Source organism: Betta splendens, chromosome 13, assembly GCF_900634795.4.
Source record: "Betta splendens chromosome 13, fBetSpl5.4, whole genome shotgun sequence".
NCBI classification, from domain to species: domain Eukaryota; kingdom Metazoa; phylum Chordata; class Actinopteri; order Anabantiformes; family Osphronemidae; genus Betta; species Betta splendens.
In genome coordinates, this window is record NC_040893.2 from 20,967,550 (window position 1) to 20,984,936 (window position 17,387).

Sequence of the window (17,387 nt, forward strand, 5' to 3'; positions counted from 1 at the left end):
CCAGGTTCCAGTTCAGTCGGGTCACGTTCCTGTCCAGGTTCCAGTTCAGTCCGGTCACGTTCCTGTCCAGGTTCCAGTTCAGTCCGGTCACGCGCAGGTCGTGTCCCAACCAGAGGGCACCACCTGTCGTACAGGTGCCATGCACACCCGATCAGGCCCGACGTCTGCTCCGTCGAGCTTGGCAGCGGCAAGTAGCCATGCCAGCTCCAGAGTAGATGCCGTTCCAGTCCCTGTCGGCCAAGTAGATGCCGTTCCAGTCCCTGTCGGCCAAGTAGATGCCGTTCCAGTCCCTGTCGGCCAAGTAGATGCCGTTCCAGTCCTGTCGGCCAAGTAGATGCCGTTCCAGTCCCTGTCGGCCAGTAGATGCCGTTCCAGTCCCTGTCGGCCAAGTAGATGCCGTTCCAGTCCCTGTCGGCCAAGTAGATGCCGTTCCAGTCCCTGTCGGCCAAGTAGATGCCGTTCCAGTCCCTGTCGGCCAAGTAGATGCCGTTCCAGTCCCTGTCGGCCAAGTAGATGCCGTTCCAGTCCCTGTCGGCCCAGTAGATGCCGTTCCAGTCCCTGTCGGCCCAGTAGATGCCGTTCCAGTCCCTGTCGGCCAAGTAGATGCCGTTCCAGTCCCTGTCGGCCATGTTGCGGCCGTTCCAGTCCCTGTCGGCCATGTTGCGGCCGTTCCAGTCCCTGTCGGCCATGTTGCGGCCGTTCCAGTCCCTGTCGGCCATGTTGCGGCCGTTCCAGTCCCTGTCGGCCATGTTGCGGCCGTTCCAGTCCCTGTCGGCCATGTTGCGGCCGTTCCAGTCCCTGTCGGCCATGTTGCGGCCGTTCCAGTCCCTGTCGGCCATGTTGCGGCCGTTCCAGTCTCTGTCGGCCATGTTGCGGCCGTTCCAGTCTCTGTCACCCTCGGAGCCGCAGCGCCCGCCGGCCTCCAGGAGGAGGCGGCGCCAGCTGCAGTCCCGCGCATCCAGGAGGAGGTCGCGCCAGCTGCAGTCCCCGCGCACCTCCAGGAGGAGGCCGCGCCAGCTGCAGTCCCCGCGCACCTCCAGGAGGAGGTCGCGCCAGCTGCAGTCCCCGCGCACCTCCAGGAGGAGGTCGCGCCAGCGCAGTCCCGCGACCTCCAGGAGGGGTCGCGCCAGCGCAGTCCCGCGACCTCCAGGAGGGGGTCGCGCCAGCGCAGTCCCGGCGGACCTCCAGGAGGGGGTCGCGCCAGCCGCAGTCCCGGCGGACCTCCAGGAGGGGGTCGCGCCAGCGCAGTCCCGGCGGACCTCCAGGAGGGGGTCGCGCCCGTCGCAGTCCCGGCGGACCTCCAGGAGGGGGTCGCGCCCGTCGCACACCCGGCGGAAAGGAGGGGGTCGAAAGTCGCAGTAGGCGGACTCCAGGAGGGGGTCGAGAAGTAGAAGTAGGAGGAATAAGGAGGGGGTGAGCGGTGCAGTCGGCGGACCTCAGGAGGGGGTCGCGCCAGGCAGTCCGGCGGACCTCCAGGAGGGGGTCGCGCCCGTCGCAGTCCCGGCGGACCTCCAGGAGGGGGTCGCGCCCGTCGCAGTTCCGGCGGACCTCCAGGAGGGGGTCGCGCCCGTCGTAGTTCCTGTCGACCTCCAGGAGGGGGTCGCGCCCGTCGCAGTCCCGGCGGACCTCCAGGAGGGGGTCGTTCCCGTCGCAGCTCCCGCTGCACCGGCATCGGTCCCTGGCGGCTCGGCCCCGGCCGCACCTGCATCTGTTCCTGGCGGCTCGGCTCCGGCCGCACCTGCATCGGTTCCTGGCGGCTCGGCTCCGGCCGCACCTGCATCTGTTCCTGGCGGCCCGGCTCCGGCCGCACCTGCATCTGTTCCTGGCGGCTCGGCTCCGGCCGCACCTGCATCGGTTCCTGGCGGCTCGGCTCCGGCCGCACCTGCATCGGTTCCTGGCGGCTCGGCTCCGGCCGCACCTGCATCGGTTCCTGCCTCGTCCTGGTCTCGGCTGCCGGACTGGTGGCCTCGCCCTCGGCTTCGCCTGCTGATTGGATGGCGCTGCCTCCTTCGGCGCCGTCCGCCTCGACTCCGCCACCGCCACGGCCGTTCGCCTGGGGTGAGTCCCGCCTGCCACGACGATGGCGAAGCCTCTGCCGTCGTCGTCCGCCGCGACCCTGGGACCCCCGGAGCATCTCCGTCGGGGAGGGGGCTGGGCTCAGCCCTGCTCTCCCGGACCTCGCCAGCCGTCGTGGTGGACTCTCCTGCCACCACCCTCGTGAGGAACTCCTGGACTCTGTTCTCCCTGTCATGGACTTTCGGTTTTGGTTCTGTGGACTCTTGTTTTGACCCTCCTCCGGTCCTCCCTCCACCCACCCTGCTTGTCTGCCTGGAAGGGGAGGGATTCGGTCCCTCCTCCTGTGTCCACCCTCCGCCCGCCCTGGTTCGGGGGGGGGGCTTCCGTGGGCGCCGTGGAAGACGCCCTAGAGGGAGGGGTACTGTCAGGTTTTCGTTCTGGTTTTATTTTGAAAGGACTCTTCTGTTTTTGATCCCAGTTTCCGGTTTTATTTTGTAAGCACTTCCGTTTCTCATCACACCACAGCCGTTCCCGCTTCACTCCCGGTCCTCATTACACTCACCTGTTTGTATCAGTGATCTCCGTGTATTTAACCACCACCTGTCACATCGATTCTCTGCCAGATCGTTGTTTACTGATTCATTGTTCTCACGCTCCAGCATTCGTCTTGTCAGCTTACCCCGTTATCGACCTGTTACGTTTTGATCTTTGCTTCTCGTCTGATCCTGACCACCTCGTAAGTCACTCTGTTACTGAACTCTGCTCGTTTCTGGACCTGTCTACGCCCGATTCTGTTTGTGATCTGAGCCCTTTCTGGTTTTGACTCCCGCCTGTCCTCGGACCCGAATTCGCCTAACCCCTGTGGAGTTATTAATCTGTGCCTTCCTGTGAATGACCTGGACCGTTTTGTGACCTGGATTCTGTCATTAAATACTTCTTTAATCATATCCACTGTCTACCGAGTCCTCGCTGTGCATGTGGGTCCGTTCATCTGCCGTTCCGTGACACTAACAGCTCCTTAAAAAACCTACAGCTCATTCAAAATGCTGCAGCCAGAGTTCTGACAGGACTTAGAAAGAGAGATCACATTTCTCCTACATTAGCTTCTCTGCACTGGCTGCCTGTAAAATGTAGGATAGAATTTAAAATTCTCCTACTCACATACAAAGTACTCAATGATAAAGCTCCTTCTTATCTTAAAGACCTTATAGTTCCTTATGCTCCCAGCAGAACACTTCGTTCTCAGAGCGCTGGGCTACTTGCGGTTCCTAGAGTGTTTAAATGTAGAACGGGGGCAGAGCTTTTAGCTACCAAGCTCCTCTCCTCTGGAACCAGCTCCCTCTTCAGGTTCGAGAAGCTGACACACTCTCCACCTTTAAGATTAGGCTTAAAACCTTCCTTTTTGATAAAGCTTATAGTTAGAGATGGTTCAGGTCACTGGCAATTATTGTTAGTCACAGGAACCATCTCTTAGTTAAGCTGCAATAGACATAGACTGCTGGGGGACTTAATTTATACACTGAGCTCCTCTGTTTCCTTCTACCTCCTCTGTCCCATAACCTCCCATCATTGTCCCATGTTTAACTAACCTTGTCTCTTTCTGTCCAGTAGTTGTGCTTCTCTCCTCTCTCCCCCCCACCCCCACTCTTTCTCCCTCTCTGTCCTCACCCACAGGTATCATTGGACTCAAAGTTTGGTGTCTGTGATGGGCAGCTGCGGATCCAACCATCCTGCCTGCATCCAGTCCCTGGTCCTACCATCCTGCCTGTGCTCTGTTGTTGCTTGTTGTTGCTTGTTGCTGTTGCTGTGCTTTTCTATCTCTCTATCCTCTCACCCCAACCGGTCGAGGCAGATGGCCGCCCACATCCAGTCTGGTTCTGCTGGAGGTTTCTTCCTCGTTAGAGAGGGAGTTTTTCCTCTCCACTGTTGCTGTCAAATTAAATGCTTGCTGTATGTGGGATTTGTTGGGTTTAGTTGTGTGAGGTTTTAAACCTTACTTTGTAAAGTGCCTTGAAATAACTTTGTTGTGATTTGGCGCTATATAAATAAAATTGAATTGAATTGAATTGAATTGAATTGAACAGAGTCTGGATGGACTTGGCCTCCCTCCATCTTAGTTGCACCAGCCTGTGGTTTTAAACACCATTGCACATGCCACCTTATTATTTCTGCTCCATCCACCAGCAGGGTAATTCTCTGAAAGTAACTTGTAACCATTCTTACACAAGCAGATTATAATGGGCTTTAGTAGTATTTATAGGTGTACATGTACTCTGGCAGCAGAAGCCTGTTGTTCACAGAGGAGCATAAAATACTGGCTGGGAATCAGTGTGTCTGTGAACTGGGCCTCATGGTCCTAAATGATGATTATCAGCCTGTCTGGAACATGACCTTAAGCCCTAAGCCCTTAAGCTCCTTCTCATGTCAGAATATCATAATATGCTTTACACATGTATTTTTACTACAACTAAGTATTTTTGTCCTATTTGGAATCATACACTGATCGTGAATTTTGTCGCTGCCTAGTTTTTCTCTGGTCTGATGTGGTGCAATGTGAGTCCTGTTGACATGCAGGATTGACCCAGAGGGCCAGTGAGGAGAAAATAGTGAAAAGACTGAGTCAGAGCAAACCTATGGCTGAGAGCAGCCATCCTGCACAGGTGTTCAGTTCTGCTGCATTGAAATAATGCCATGTAGTGAAAGTTTACTTTACTTTTGTTAGAGCGTTGACAAAATGGGATGTGGGATAAATATATATTGAGAACTATGAAGGAAATGCAAATCAGCCACTTTAACGTGTATGTAGCTCACTAGACTATTCTGACCCAGTGGATTTGTTTTCATTTATTAAATCAAGCTGCACACACCCAGAGAGTTATTGTTACCATGATGACCAACAGTCTGATTTGTGTTTGTTGCTGTGAAAAGCCTGGAGAGAAAAAATGGATTAAGTTAACTTTTTTTGGTTCAGTTGTTAGATTATTAATTATGGCCTTTGGAAACACAGATGTGTCATATCTGGTGTTAGAATAGAGAGGGGTGAGCCACGCACAACTGAGGGCATCTTAGAATCAGGATCATGGTGTGGGCATTGTTATATTTGAAATGATCATACAGCTCCTTCTTTTCTAAACACCTGTTTAATGAAGCATTAACCAGAGGAAATTCAAAATAAGCCGGCATAACACCGCCATATGGAAACACATTTAGGTCTGTAAGTGGAACATTAAAAACAAACAAATGAGTTTCTGAACACAGACAAATCAGAAAGTTTGTCATTGTGTTCTTTAAATGTCATACCAGCCCTATGTGCTAAGGATTATGGTTAAAACCTAGAGGGAGTTTACGTGTATAGTTGTGTGTATATGTGGGGATGTTATTATGCGTAGGAGTTTATTTTAGGTGGGAATTTAGGTTTAGGCTATATGTTTAAACATGTAAGATGGAGTGTTACTCCAAAAACTATTACAGACATCCAGAATTCTTTTGTGTTCATGCCACCTCCAAACTTCCTAAGTGCTGAAGCAGATACCAGTGATTCCTGATTGCCGGCCCATGGCCCCTGTCTCCTCAGGTTTCCTATCTGTTGTACTTACTTTGTTTTTTGTGTATCTCTGGGAGCTTAAGTGTTGAAGGTGTGTTTAAGTGAAATGTTGAGAGCCACATCAAAGCTCTCATTTCTTGTTCTGTTCCCTCTGTAGGCTGCCAGTGAGTAAAGAATCTATGTGGATGAGGTGCTGGAGGAGCCTCAGTGACCAGCGGTGAGTCCAAAAGAGTCACAGTCATGGGGCCACATGCCCCAGCGAGAGGAGGCAAGAAGGAAACTGGTGACATATCTAAATACTTTGATAGAAGTCACCACAATAATCCTGTCCACTGCAGAATAATCACCTTTTTAATCCATAGTCGATCAAATCAAGTGGAAATGATCCAAAGGTGTAGTGAATTCCAGGGTGTTGTTAGACCATTGTGCTTAAGTCATATCCGGTGAAATATTTTGTATATAATATATATAATATTATATATATTTAATATATTATTTATTTATTTATTCTTTGAAACATGTAAAAAACAATTGATATATCAACACATGTAATTTTACACATACAAGCAATGAAGATGCCGTCGGATACAGCTAATGAGCAATTACAGTTGGTGCCAATCAGAAGACTTTGGTTTTTGGAAGCCCTCGCTCTAATTTGTGATTACTTTGACCAGCTCCTCTGAGCACGAGCCAGCTGATGGCATTCACATCAAGTTGTTGAAATTGCAACAAGACTCAAATAGTGTTTCTCTATAGGCCCCCACACTCACACACATACCCCTGCAGCTGAACCAGCTCATACTTTTCTTCATTGGTTTGTCATTATGTTTCCCCAGTTTACTAGGTTGTACTGCCTCTGTGTTTGCATGTGTGCCCGGTATCTATATTAACCCAGCAGGATGATTTGTCGTTACGGCCCAATCTAGGTAGGGCGCATAACACAACCCCAATCACCAGTATAAAGATGGAGCTGGTGCTGTAATGGACCTTGTTAGCCATGAGCACAGCATGTGATGACTGGGCTCAAGTTGTCTGGTGACGTGACTGACTGGGGAGCAGTTTGCCTGCAGTGGGTAGCTTCACTAACGCACTGCTTCTCATGGGGTTAGGGTGTAGTTACTGAGCTAACCCACTGGACCTGTCCATTGATCCTGCTTCTAGCACATCCGCTTCAGGAAATGATGTTTGATGTGTCCTGATAACTAACAGGCAAAGGTGCAGGTGGGTGGACCTCATCCCAGGGTCACAGTCTTTTATCACTAATATTAATAGTATTCTACATTTATTAGGCAGGTTATGTGGTAAGCAGGGCTAATTCCTGCTTCTTTTTTGTCTACCATTTGATAGGAAGGATGCATCTCCCAGGATCCTGGTACCTCAGGCTCATTCTTCTAGTAACAATTTGCGCTAGTTTCATCTTGGTTGGCTGAATCTTGACACAATGCCGTCTTCTTCCTGTGTCTCTTTGCTCTGTAAGCTGACACTAATTGTCTCCTTTAACAAACCAGGGCTAAGCAAAACGACCAATTTGTTTCTTCCTGGAGCCCTAATCCATCTTCATACTGTATTATAAGTGGTTGAGCACATTCTGTGCAGCTCCGAAATGCTGCTGTGACACACAGGCTTCCTTTCACAGAGCGACATATAAATATATAAACTACTTAAGTCTTTTAACAGTCACCCTAAATGTACATGAAAAATTCACAGACAAAGGTTCTTCTATATTCTGTGGTGACCTTGGCTGTGGAGGTGGAGGAGCTCAGCAAAAGCTTTGTCAGCTGCATTTCTTCCAAACAGGTACAGGAACATAACCGGGTGTGGTGTCCTGTCAGGAGGCCATGTCACTGGCAGAAACACAAATGAAGACATCTGCGTCCCCAACAGGACACACACAAACAACACAGTCAGGCTAAACTAAGCAAAGACAGCGGATCTTATGATGCTTCAGTCTTTATGTTCTACTTCATGAAATGATGAACTCTCTGTCTAGTAGCTCCATTTATTCTGTACATTGTTCATGTACAAGTACTGAAGCCTGTGTCCCAGTGAGTCAGATACCAGAAGAGGCTTTGATGACGCTTGGCCACAGACAGCTATCATATGGCTGCATGTTCACATGCAGCCGTCACATGGCCTCTAAATCTGTTCCCTCCCAGGAGCAAGTCATGCACTAACATCGCACTTACAGTACACAAACCCATTTCATGGCTGAATACCAACAAATGCTTACAAGACGTTGGGTTGTGATTGTTCTCTCTCTGTTCATCAACTGTGCTACAGCTTTGCTGTTGATTGTCTCTAAGGGGACACTTGATAATCAGCCCTCCTTAGAAATTACTGTGGCCAGCTTGCTTCAGCTAACCCTAAAGAGGGGTCCCATCAACATTCCTTTAACTTAGTAACTGGCATGAGGAGATGCATATGGATGCTGTGTTGATGCTCAGGACAGGCTGTAATCGTTTACAGTGACACGAAGGAAGCAAAGTCCTAGAAAGACTAGAAAGTGACAGACTGATCCACCCTCGCTGTGTAAAGGAGACATTCTGCAGATCTTTCCTCCCTCCTGCAATCAGACTGTACAATCAGAACTGTGTCAGAACAGGCAAGGTATAGGACCCAAAAGCACAGCGCGAGGCAGATTCAGTTTCTGAGGGTATTAATAAGCTGTCCACCACTCCCTAATACTCTGTGACATCAGATACATCCTACAATAGCAGAGTCATCAGAGAACTTCTGGAGATGACAGGACTCTGAGTTGTACCTGAAGTCTGAGGTGTACAGGGTGAAGAGGAAAGGAGACAGGACTGTCCCCTGTGGAGCTCCTGTGCTGCAGACTAAGGTGTCAGACACACAGTTCTGTAGGTGGATGTACTAGGGGCGGTTGGTGAGCTGGTCCATGATCCATGAGATCAGGGGGGGCTCCAGCTGCATGTTCTTCAGTTTCTCTTTCAGCAGCACAGGTCGAATGGTGTTAAATGCACTGGAGAAATCAAAGAACATGATCCTCACTGAGGCGCCAGGCATGTCCACTCCTAGATGGGGTTGATGTCGGCTGAGGGTTTGACCAGAGAACGCATGGAGTCCAGGATCGCTCACATCATTTTTATTATGGGCCACATTGTAACAGAAGCTGTTTGCTACAGACAACTTCAGCTCGTCCCCTTTCCCTTGAGCCTGAGCAGATGAACCAGCTTCATTCTGTGTCTTGACTCTGCATCTAAAACCTTGTCATTTGTTTGTTTAATCTTGTCTCTCTCCTTCTTTCTGTAGGTGATCTAGTCACACCAGCCCTTAGCACATCCCCCTCCCACCTCCCTCATCCTCTGTCTCACCTCCTCCCTCCACGCACCGCCATGTTGTTTTACACCTCTCCCATGTCTATCCTTCTCCTCTTCCTCGTCTCATTGCCTTCTGCTCAGCTGGAGTCCCAGCGCAGGGAGTCCAGCAGTGACCCCTACCTACAAACAGTTTCCCCCTCCGTGTTCCCCTCCTCCTTCCCGCCTTCCATAGCTTATGGTAACAGCAGCACTAGGGACAAGTGTGAGCAGGTGACGGTGTGCAAACCTGGCATCCTGCTACCTATCTGGCAACCAAACCGTCCAGGGCTTGGCGAGCAGGTGGCCAGAGCTGTGGTCTACTTTGTGTCCCTCATGTACATGTTCCTGGGAGTGTCCATCATCGCCGACCGCTTCATGGCATCTATAGAAGTCATCACATCACAGGTGAGAGCACATGAAAGGATCAGCTGCAAAATGAGGGGGAAATATTATAAATGGAGACAGGATAGCTGAGCGTGGGGCCACTTGTCCATGGATTAGGGTTCATCACAGGAAACCTGCCTGTCACTCAGATACAAGGAGAGTATGCAAACCCACGGCCGTCTAGTCGGCAATGACCACAGCAATAACAATGTAATATTGTCTCCCCCATGGAGACAGAGTGTTTCTACCGACAGGCTAAAATACATTACAGCTAAAGCAGGAAGTGAAGCCTTACTGAGATCGACTTTAGCTGGAGTCTTCGAACAGGGTGCTGATAGATGCGTGCAGCGCTGGCCTGGCCAATTTGACAACCTTAGGCGTGATTTTGTTCCCCCCAGCGCGCAATCACGATTTTGTTCCCCCGGTGCATGTTGTCTTTTGTTTTTTCGTAAGGCTTGGAAGGACAAAAGTGAGAAGTTCCAGAAGTCACAAAAGTTACAACAAACCATTAATGCAGGGCTCCATGTGGTTCCATAACTGTGTGCGTGCGTGCGTGCGTGCGTGCGTGCGTGCGTGCGTGCGTGCGTGCGTGCGTGCGTGCGTGCGTGCGTGCGTGCGTGCGTGCGTGCGTGCGTGCGTGCGTGCGTGCGTGCGTGCGTGCGTGTGTGTTCGGCCAACAGGAGAAAGAAGTGACCATTACGATGTCTAATGGAGAAACATCGGTGGCGACGGTTCGTATCTGGAACGAAACTGTGTCAAACCTGACGCTCATGGCTCTGGGCTCCAGTGCACCGGAGATACTGCTTTCTGTCATAGAGGTACACACACACACATTAGGACACACACACTCGCACACACACATTAATACAAACGCACACAGCATCTCCTCCTCCTCAGGTGTGCGGTCACGACTTCAAGGCTGGCGAGCTCGGCCCCGGCACTATCGTCGGCAGCGCAGCCTTCAACATGTTTGTCATCATCGGCATCTGCGTGTGGGCGATACCAAATGGTGAGAGTCGCAAGATCAAACACCTCAGAGTGTTCTTCATCACCGCCTTCTGGAGCATCTTCGCCTACATCTGGCTCTACCTCATCCTGTCTGTCATGTCGCCAGGCGTAGTGGAGGTGAGGCAGGCTCAGCGGCACCACAGTGGCACAGCCAGCAGGAGTTTCTGTCTGATATCTGTCTAGCCTTTAGTCCAAAGTAGAACCTGAGTTTGTGTCAGACATGGACAACCAGTGTTTTAGAAGAATTTTTATGAGCCAGCGTTCCCACGTGAGCAGTGTTTCTGTTCACTTTGTGTGTTTAAATGAGGTCATCATGAGGATCTGTGTGTCCATCTCAGGTGTGGGAGGCCCTGGTCACCCTGCTCTTCTTTCCTGTGTGTGTCCTGCTGGCATGGATCGCAGACCGACGCCTTCTATTCTACAAGTACATGGGCAAGCGTTACCGTGCTGACAAGCGCCGTGGGATTGTCGTAGAGACCGAGGGAGACTTGACCCCCAACAAGGGCAGCGTAGAGATGATTATAGACGGGAAGTTCCCATTCCAGGGGGAGAACTGTGGAGGAACTCAGGATGGCACAGCAGGAGCAGCGGTCAACAACAGCGGTGTAGCCGTGGCAACGGGGGCCGGCAGCCACCTGCCCAATTCCAACAGCACCACGGTGAATGTGGAGAGCAGCAAGGAGCTGGACGAGAGCCGCAAAGAGGTAAGAGACAGAGAGGGTGTTACAAACACCCCCAAGGCCAGACAGGACGGAACCCACAAGCAGTCACAGGCGAGGATGGCAGATGCGAAATGATAATTATTATAACTATACTGAACAGAGAGTCACTATCGAATAGGGAAAAGGTTCACTAACTTAAACTGAGGTGCACTGCAAAGCAGGACCAGACAAACTAAACAGAGAAATAACGCTAAACAGAAGTAACTACAAAACAAAATCTGGACACAAAAGGTCACCGCACTGAGCAAGTAAAATATAACAGAGATTTACAAGACTACACACACTACAGAGTCAGGTTCAACGCCTTTCTACAAACGTGGCCAAATTAGAAGTAGCGGGGCTGTACACAATCCAAATCAAACAAGACCAACCGTCATTCAAGAAGTCGGGGACCGGAGCCAGACAGATGCAAACAGAGAGTCCACAATGACACACTGACAACTGGAGGAGTCTCCAACCTCCACTTAAATAGTCCCCCAGTTAATGAGGTTCCCGGAAGGAAACAGCTCCTCAGTGCTGCCCTCTGAGGTTGGGAGGGGACTCACAACAGAGGGAGGGACATAGAAACGAGTCCATGCTCAGACACTTAGGACGCGTGTGGGGGCTTCAGAGCTATGATGTAGTAGGACACTGCAAAGTCCCGCTCCTTCAGTCACAGATGGCTCAGATACATCCAACAGCAACAACACAAAACAAGTGTCTGACTTTCACCGTGGATACAGAAGGTCTCAGTCTGATGTGCTTTGTTAATGTAAATCAATATTTCTAGACTGAGTACGCCACAGTGTGGAGGATGCTCACCACATGCAGCTCTCACATGGTTCACACCCTCAACGAGTGTTCTTAGCTATGTGCACTAGCACCAGGCAGGAGATTGCTACTGTAGTTTATGTTAGCAGCAGCTTGAGTCACATTTGTTTCTTTGTATCTGAATGTAGTTACGGTTGGATTTAAAATAGTGATGTGCACATCTGCTGTTTTCTCTCATATTTACACTCATTAATTAAAATGAGAAGTTCATCAGTGCTTCTGATCACTAAACACCTTCCCTGCAGCACTGATACAGTTGGTATAGTCAATGCCGCTCCAGTTGATGAGCAGTTGGACCCACACATTTAACATCTGAGCTGTTCAGGTCCATCCAGGTGCTTAACATGAAAAAGCAAGGGGAAAGCAGCAAGCCATGATGGTTTGTGGCTGGCAAGATGAGCGCTCTCCTGGCTTCACTTTGCAGATTTGATGAGGCCGTGATTGAAGTTCCTTCAATCACCAAGGACTGTAAGCAGTTGCACTGATGTCCTTTCTCCAGGTGATCCGTATCCTCAAGGAGCTGAAGCAGAAATATCCGGACAAAGAGCTGGACCAGCTGGTGGAGCTGGCCAACTACTACGCCCTGCTGCACCAACAGAAGAGCCGGGCCTTCTATCGTGTACAGGTACAACAACACCCCCCCACATACACATACACACACACAGTCACACATATACACACACATACACATAAACACACACAGTCACACATATACACACACAAACAGACGTGGCTGCATGTCCATTTGTCTCTGCTTAAGCCCATGATAAAACAGAAAAACTAAACCACTGTCTGTCTCTTTTTCTTCTTCTTCTTTCCCTCCAAGGCCACTCGCATGATGATCGGCGCCGGTAACGTCCTGAAGAAGCACGCTGCCGACCACGCTCGCCGCACAGCCGTGGTCGACGAGCAGGCAACAGAGGACGACGACCTGGCCACATGCAGCCACATCTCGTTTGAGAGCGCCCACAGCCAGTGCATGGAGAACTGTGGCGTGCTGTCACTGGCTGTGGGGTGTCAAGGTAGCAGCTCACTGCGCCACAGAGGCTAAAGGCAGCAGCTGTTCATAAGAAAAATCGATTACAGTTTTTGCCTATTGCTTACACAACTTTTGCTAAATTTGGCCCCTTATGTCAAAACTCTACACACAAGCCCATCAAACATTAACACTTGGAGATTAATGTAACGGACGGCAGGAACGACGAGGTGAGGACCCACATGCACAATGCAGGGACAGGACTGAGGTAAAATGGGTTTTAATTCAATTCATTCCTTTCATGCCCCTTGTCCTGTGCATTTATTCAATTCATTTTTATTTATATAGCACCAAATCACAACAAGCTTATCTCAAGGCACTTTACAAGGTAAGGTTTAAGCGCTTACACAACTAAACCCAACAGATCCCACATACAGCAAGCATTTAATTACAATTAGACAGCAACAGTGGAGAGGAAAAACTCCCTCTCTAACGAGGAAGAAACCTCCAGCAGAACCAGGCTGGATGTGGGCGGCCATCTGCCTCGACCGGTTGGGGTGAGAGGAGAGAGAGAGAGAAAAGCACAGCAACAACAACAAGCAACAAGCAACATGGTTGGACCAGGGACTGGACACAGGATGGTTGGACCAGGGACTGGACACAGGATGGTTGGACAAAAGACTGGACTGGACACAGGATGGTGTGACCAGGGACTGGACTGGACACAGGCTGGATGGTTGGATCAGAGGCTGGACTGGACACAGGCAGGATGGTTGGACCAGGGACTGGAGGGAGTAGTGGACAGCTTTGTGGTATGGTGTGGACAGAACCACCTCTTTTCATTCTATAACACACCTATTATGAAACGATACACAGGATACACAGGAGGTTACTTTAGACACTTTGTTCAAAACCAAAATCATCTGTTATCATTGGGAAAACAATGTTCCAAAAGCAATGCTCATATAGCAACTGTAGTCACTCACACACTCGCCTCAAAATACCTGCACATGGTGCTGGTAATGTGAAAGAGTCATTCAAATTGAGCTTGTTTATAAGGTTTGGATGCAAAAATATCATTTTTAGAAAATGGTTGGACTAGAGACTGGATTGGACACAGGCAGGATGGTTGGACCAGGGACTGGACACAGGCAGGATGGTTGGACCAGAGACTGGACACAGGATGGTTGGACCAGGGACTGGACACAAGCAGGATGGTTGGATCAGAGACTGGACTGGACACAGGCAGGATGGTTGGACCAGGGACTGGACACAGGCAGGATTGTTGGACCAGAGACTGGACACAGGATGGTTGGACCAGGGACTGGACACAAGCAGGATGGTTGGATCAGAGACTGGACTGGACACAGGCAGGATGGTTGGACCAGGGACTGGACACAGGCAGGATTGTTGGACCAGAGACTGGACACAGGATGGTTGGACCAGGGACTGGACACAAGCAGGATGGTTGGATCAGAGACTGGACTGGACACAGGCAGGATGGTTGGACCAGAGACTGGACACAGGCAGGATGGTTGGACTAGAGACTGGACACAGGCAGGATGGTTGGACCAGGGACTGGGCACAGGCAGGATGGTTGGTGTAGAGACTGGATTGGACACAGGCAGGATGGTTGGACCAGGGACTGGACACAGGCAGGATGGTTGGACCAGGTACTGGACACAGGATGGTTTGACCAGAGACTGGACTGGACACAGGCAGGATGGTTGGACCAGAGACTGGACACAGGCAGTATCTTTGGACCAGGGACAGGACACAGGCAGGATGGTTGGTCTAGAGACTGGATTGGACACAGGCAGGATGGTTGGACCAGGGCCTGGACACAGGCAGGATGGTTGGACCAGGGACTGGACACAGGCAGGATGGTTTGACCAGGGACTGGACACAGGCAGGATGGTTGGATCAAAGACTGGACACAGGATGGTTGGACCAGAGACTGGACACAGGCAGGATGGTTGGTCTAGAGACTGGATTGGACACAGGCAGGATGGTTGGACCAGGGACTGGACACAGGCAGGATGGTTGGACCAGAGACTGGACACAGGCAGGATGGTTGGACCAGGGACTGGACACAGGCAGGATGGTTGGACCAGAGACTGGATTGGACACATGCAGGATGGTTGGACCAGGGACTGGACACAGGCAGGATGGTTGGACCAGAGACTGGACTGGACACAGGCAGGATGGTTGGACCAGAGACTGGATTGGACACAGGCAGGATGGTTGGACCAGAGACTGAACACAGGCAGGATGGTTGGACCAGGGACTGGACACAGGATGGTGTGACCAGGGACTGGACACAGGATGGTTGGACCAGGGACTGGACACAGGATGGTTGGACCAGGGACTGGACTGGACACAGGCAGGATGGTTGGATCAGAGACTGGATTGGACACAGGCAGGATGGTTGGATCAGAGACTGGATTGGACACAGGCAGGATGGTTGGACCAGAGACTGGATTGGACACAGGCAGGATGGTTGGACCAGAGACTGGACACAGGCAGGATGGTTGGATCAGAGACTGGAGGGAGTAGTGGACAGCTTTGTGGTATGGTGTGGACAGAACCACCTCTTTTCATTCTATAACACACCTATTGTGAAACAATACACAGGATACACAGGAGGTTACTTTAGACACTTTGTTCAAAACCAAAATTATCTGTTATCATTGGGAAAACAATGTTCCAAAAGCAATGCTCATATAGCAACTGTAGTCACTCACACACTCGCCTCAAAATACCTGCACATGGTGCTGGTAATGTGAAAGAGTCATTCAAATTGAGCTTGTTTATAAGGTTTGGATGCAAAAATATCATTTTTAGAAAGGAGTGTTAAGTTTTGGTTGAACTGTTTCATTTTGGTGAGATGTGAGTTGTTAATCTGTGCTGATGTTTAATTTGGCTTGAGTGTAGAATTTTGACATAATGGGCCAAATTTTACAAAACATGTGTGAGCAATAGGCAAAAACTACATTTACTGTAGAAACAATTTTGCTGATCTGGGATCATTCCCCACTATACCACCTAAGTGTCCTCAGTAGCAGGTGACTGTCATGGTCGGTCAGGCACAGCGCGGTGAAGGACCCACACACACAGTACACACGGACTTAGTTTTATGGGGATTTAATGCAGGCAGTCAAACAGGCAGAAGTCAATATACAGAATAGTTTAGATGCAGGCAACAGTTCAGTTCAATCATAAGGCAGAGTCCGAAACAGCACAGACAGGGAGCAGTCAAGACACGGTCAAAAACCAGATCCAGGGTCGGTACGTAGAGGACTTATTTGGGTGAATGCTGGAGATAAAGATGACCAACTGGAGCAGTGCCGCTCGGTACAGCATCGATCTTTTGAAGCGGAGCTTTGAAACATGGCAAGCGGGCTTAGCATCTACACATGTTTCACATTACAGATATCTGTAATGTATTCATGACAAATGCAAAATGTAATTAAAAACTACAACTACATTTTGACAAGTCACAATTCCAATAAAAATATCCTTATTAGTCATCAGGGCCGTCTCCAAAGCTGGAGAAGTAGCGCAAGTCACATTCTATGTAAAATTTTAATCTTGATTTAACAAAATGACAAACATGTCTCCTCGGTGTAGTAAAAAACTACAGCAGAACCACAATATACAGTGTTTATAACATCTGGCTATCAACATATTTGCCATATCAAGGCTACTGATATATTATTATTATCCATAGAGAAACACAATTACACACCTTTGATTAAATTACTTTTATTTCAGAATAAAACGTGGACTGTGATCCTGAACAGACAGGTATCAGTGAGGGTTTGATGGTCAGTCTGCTCTGATGCAGTTCTCACACATAACCAGCAGATGTCGATGTAATGACTGTGTCAAAGTTGCTCAGGGATTCATGAGGCTTCGATTTCACCATGTCTAGCTGGAGAGTAGACACAGGTAACGTGAGCTGAGAATCTGGCAAAGGCTGCGGGTGAATACTGGGATATATATGCATGACTGACTGGTGAATTACATGACAGGAAAGTAAAGTTAAACTAAACATGACATGACAAAAACAGAAATGTATAAAAATAAAACAGTAAGTGACAAGATAAAAGTCCAGGTTATGACAGTGGTTGTGTTGGGCTCCCCAAAGGGTAGAAAACAATGATGTCAGAGGGGCGGATGTAGGGCAGGTGTCCCCTTAGCGGATGAGCTGGTCCCCGTTTCCCCGTGTGCGTGTCACTGAATCACTGAGTCCACCCCCTGCTGTGCTGACTGTGTTTGTTGCTGCTGTGTAGGTGGTCTGTGTGAGAACACCTTCTACGTGGACTACAGAACCGAAGACGGCTCAGCCAATGCTGGCTCAGATTACCACTACAGCGAAGGGACGCTGGTCTTCAAGCCTGGAGAGACTCGTAAAGAGATTAAGGTGAGCGAAGAAAGAGATTCAGGCCCAGTGGGAATCTGCACCTGCTGTTCCTACCAATACCTGTAAGTCTGCTTTCATTCTCCTCCTGAGACTTAAAAGTTTTCTGCTTCACCTGGCTGATGAACTGGACAGAGTTTACATGTGAGGCGACAGACTTTAGAAATGTTGCAGACGTGTTAAGAAC

General features: G+C 49.9%; 1 protein-coding gene across 4 annotated transcripts in view; it reads left to right on the top strand.

Annotated features, from left to right (window-relative positions):
• Positions 1-17,387, top strand: part of slc8a2b (solute carrier family 8 member 2b) — a 42,890-nt gene that overhangs the window by 14,650 nt on the left and 10,853 nt on the right. The window contains exons 2-9 of one of the 4 annotated variants that reach the window (XM_029171747.3): positions 5,718-5,777; positions 8,831-9,282; positions 9,942-10,079; positions 10,159-10,386; positions 10,608-10,973; positions 12,301-12,426; positions 12,628-12,823; positions 17,073-17,203. In XM_029171747.3, coding sequence (XP_029027580.1) covers positions 8,914-9,282; positions 9,942-10,079; positions 10,159-10,386; positions 10,608-10,973; positions 12,301-12,426; positions 12,628-12,823; positions 17,073-17,203 — 1,554 coding nt within the window. In that variant the 5' untranslated portion in view covers positions 5,718-5,777; positions 8,831-8,913. Of the gene's footprint in view, positions 1-3,117; positions 5,778-8,830; positions 9,283-9,941; positions 10,080-10,158; positions 10,387-10,607; positions 10,974-12,300; positions 12,427-12,627; positions 12,824-17,072; positions 17,204-17,387 lie in introns of those variants that run through there. The other 3 variants (XM_055513977.1, XM_055513976.1, XM_055513978.1) reach the window with 3 other exon arrangements.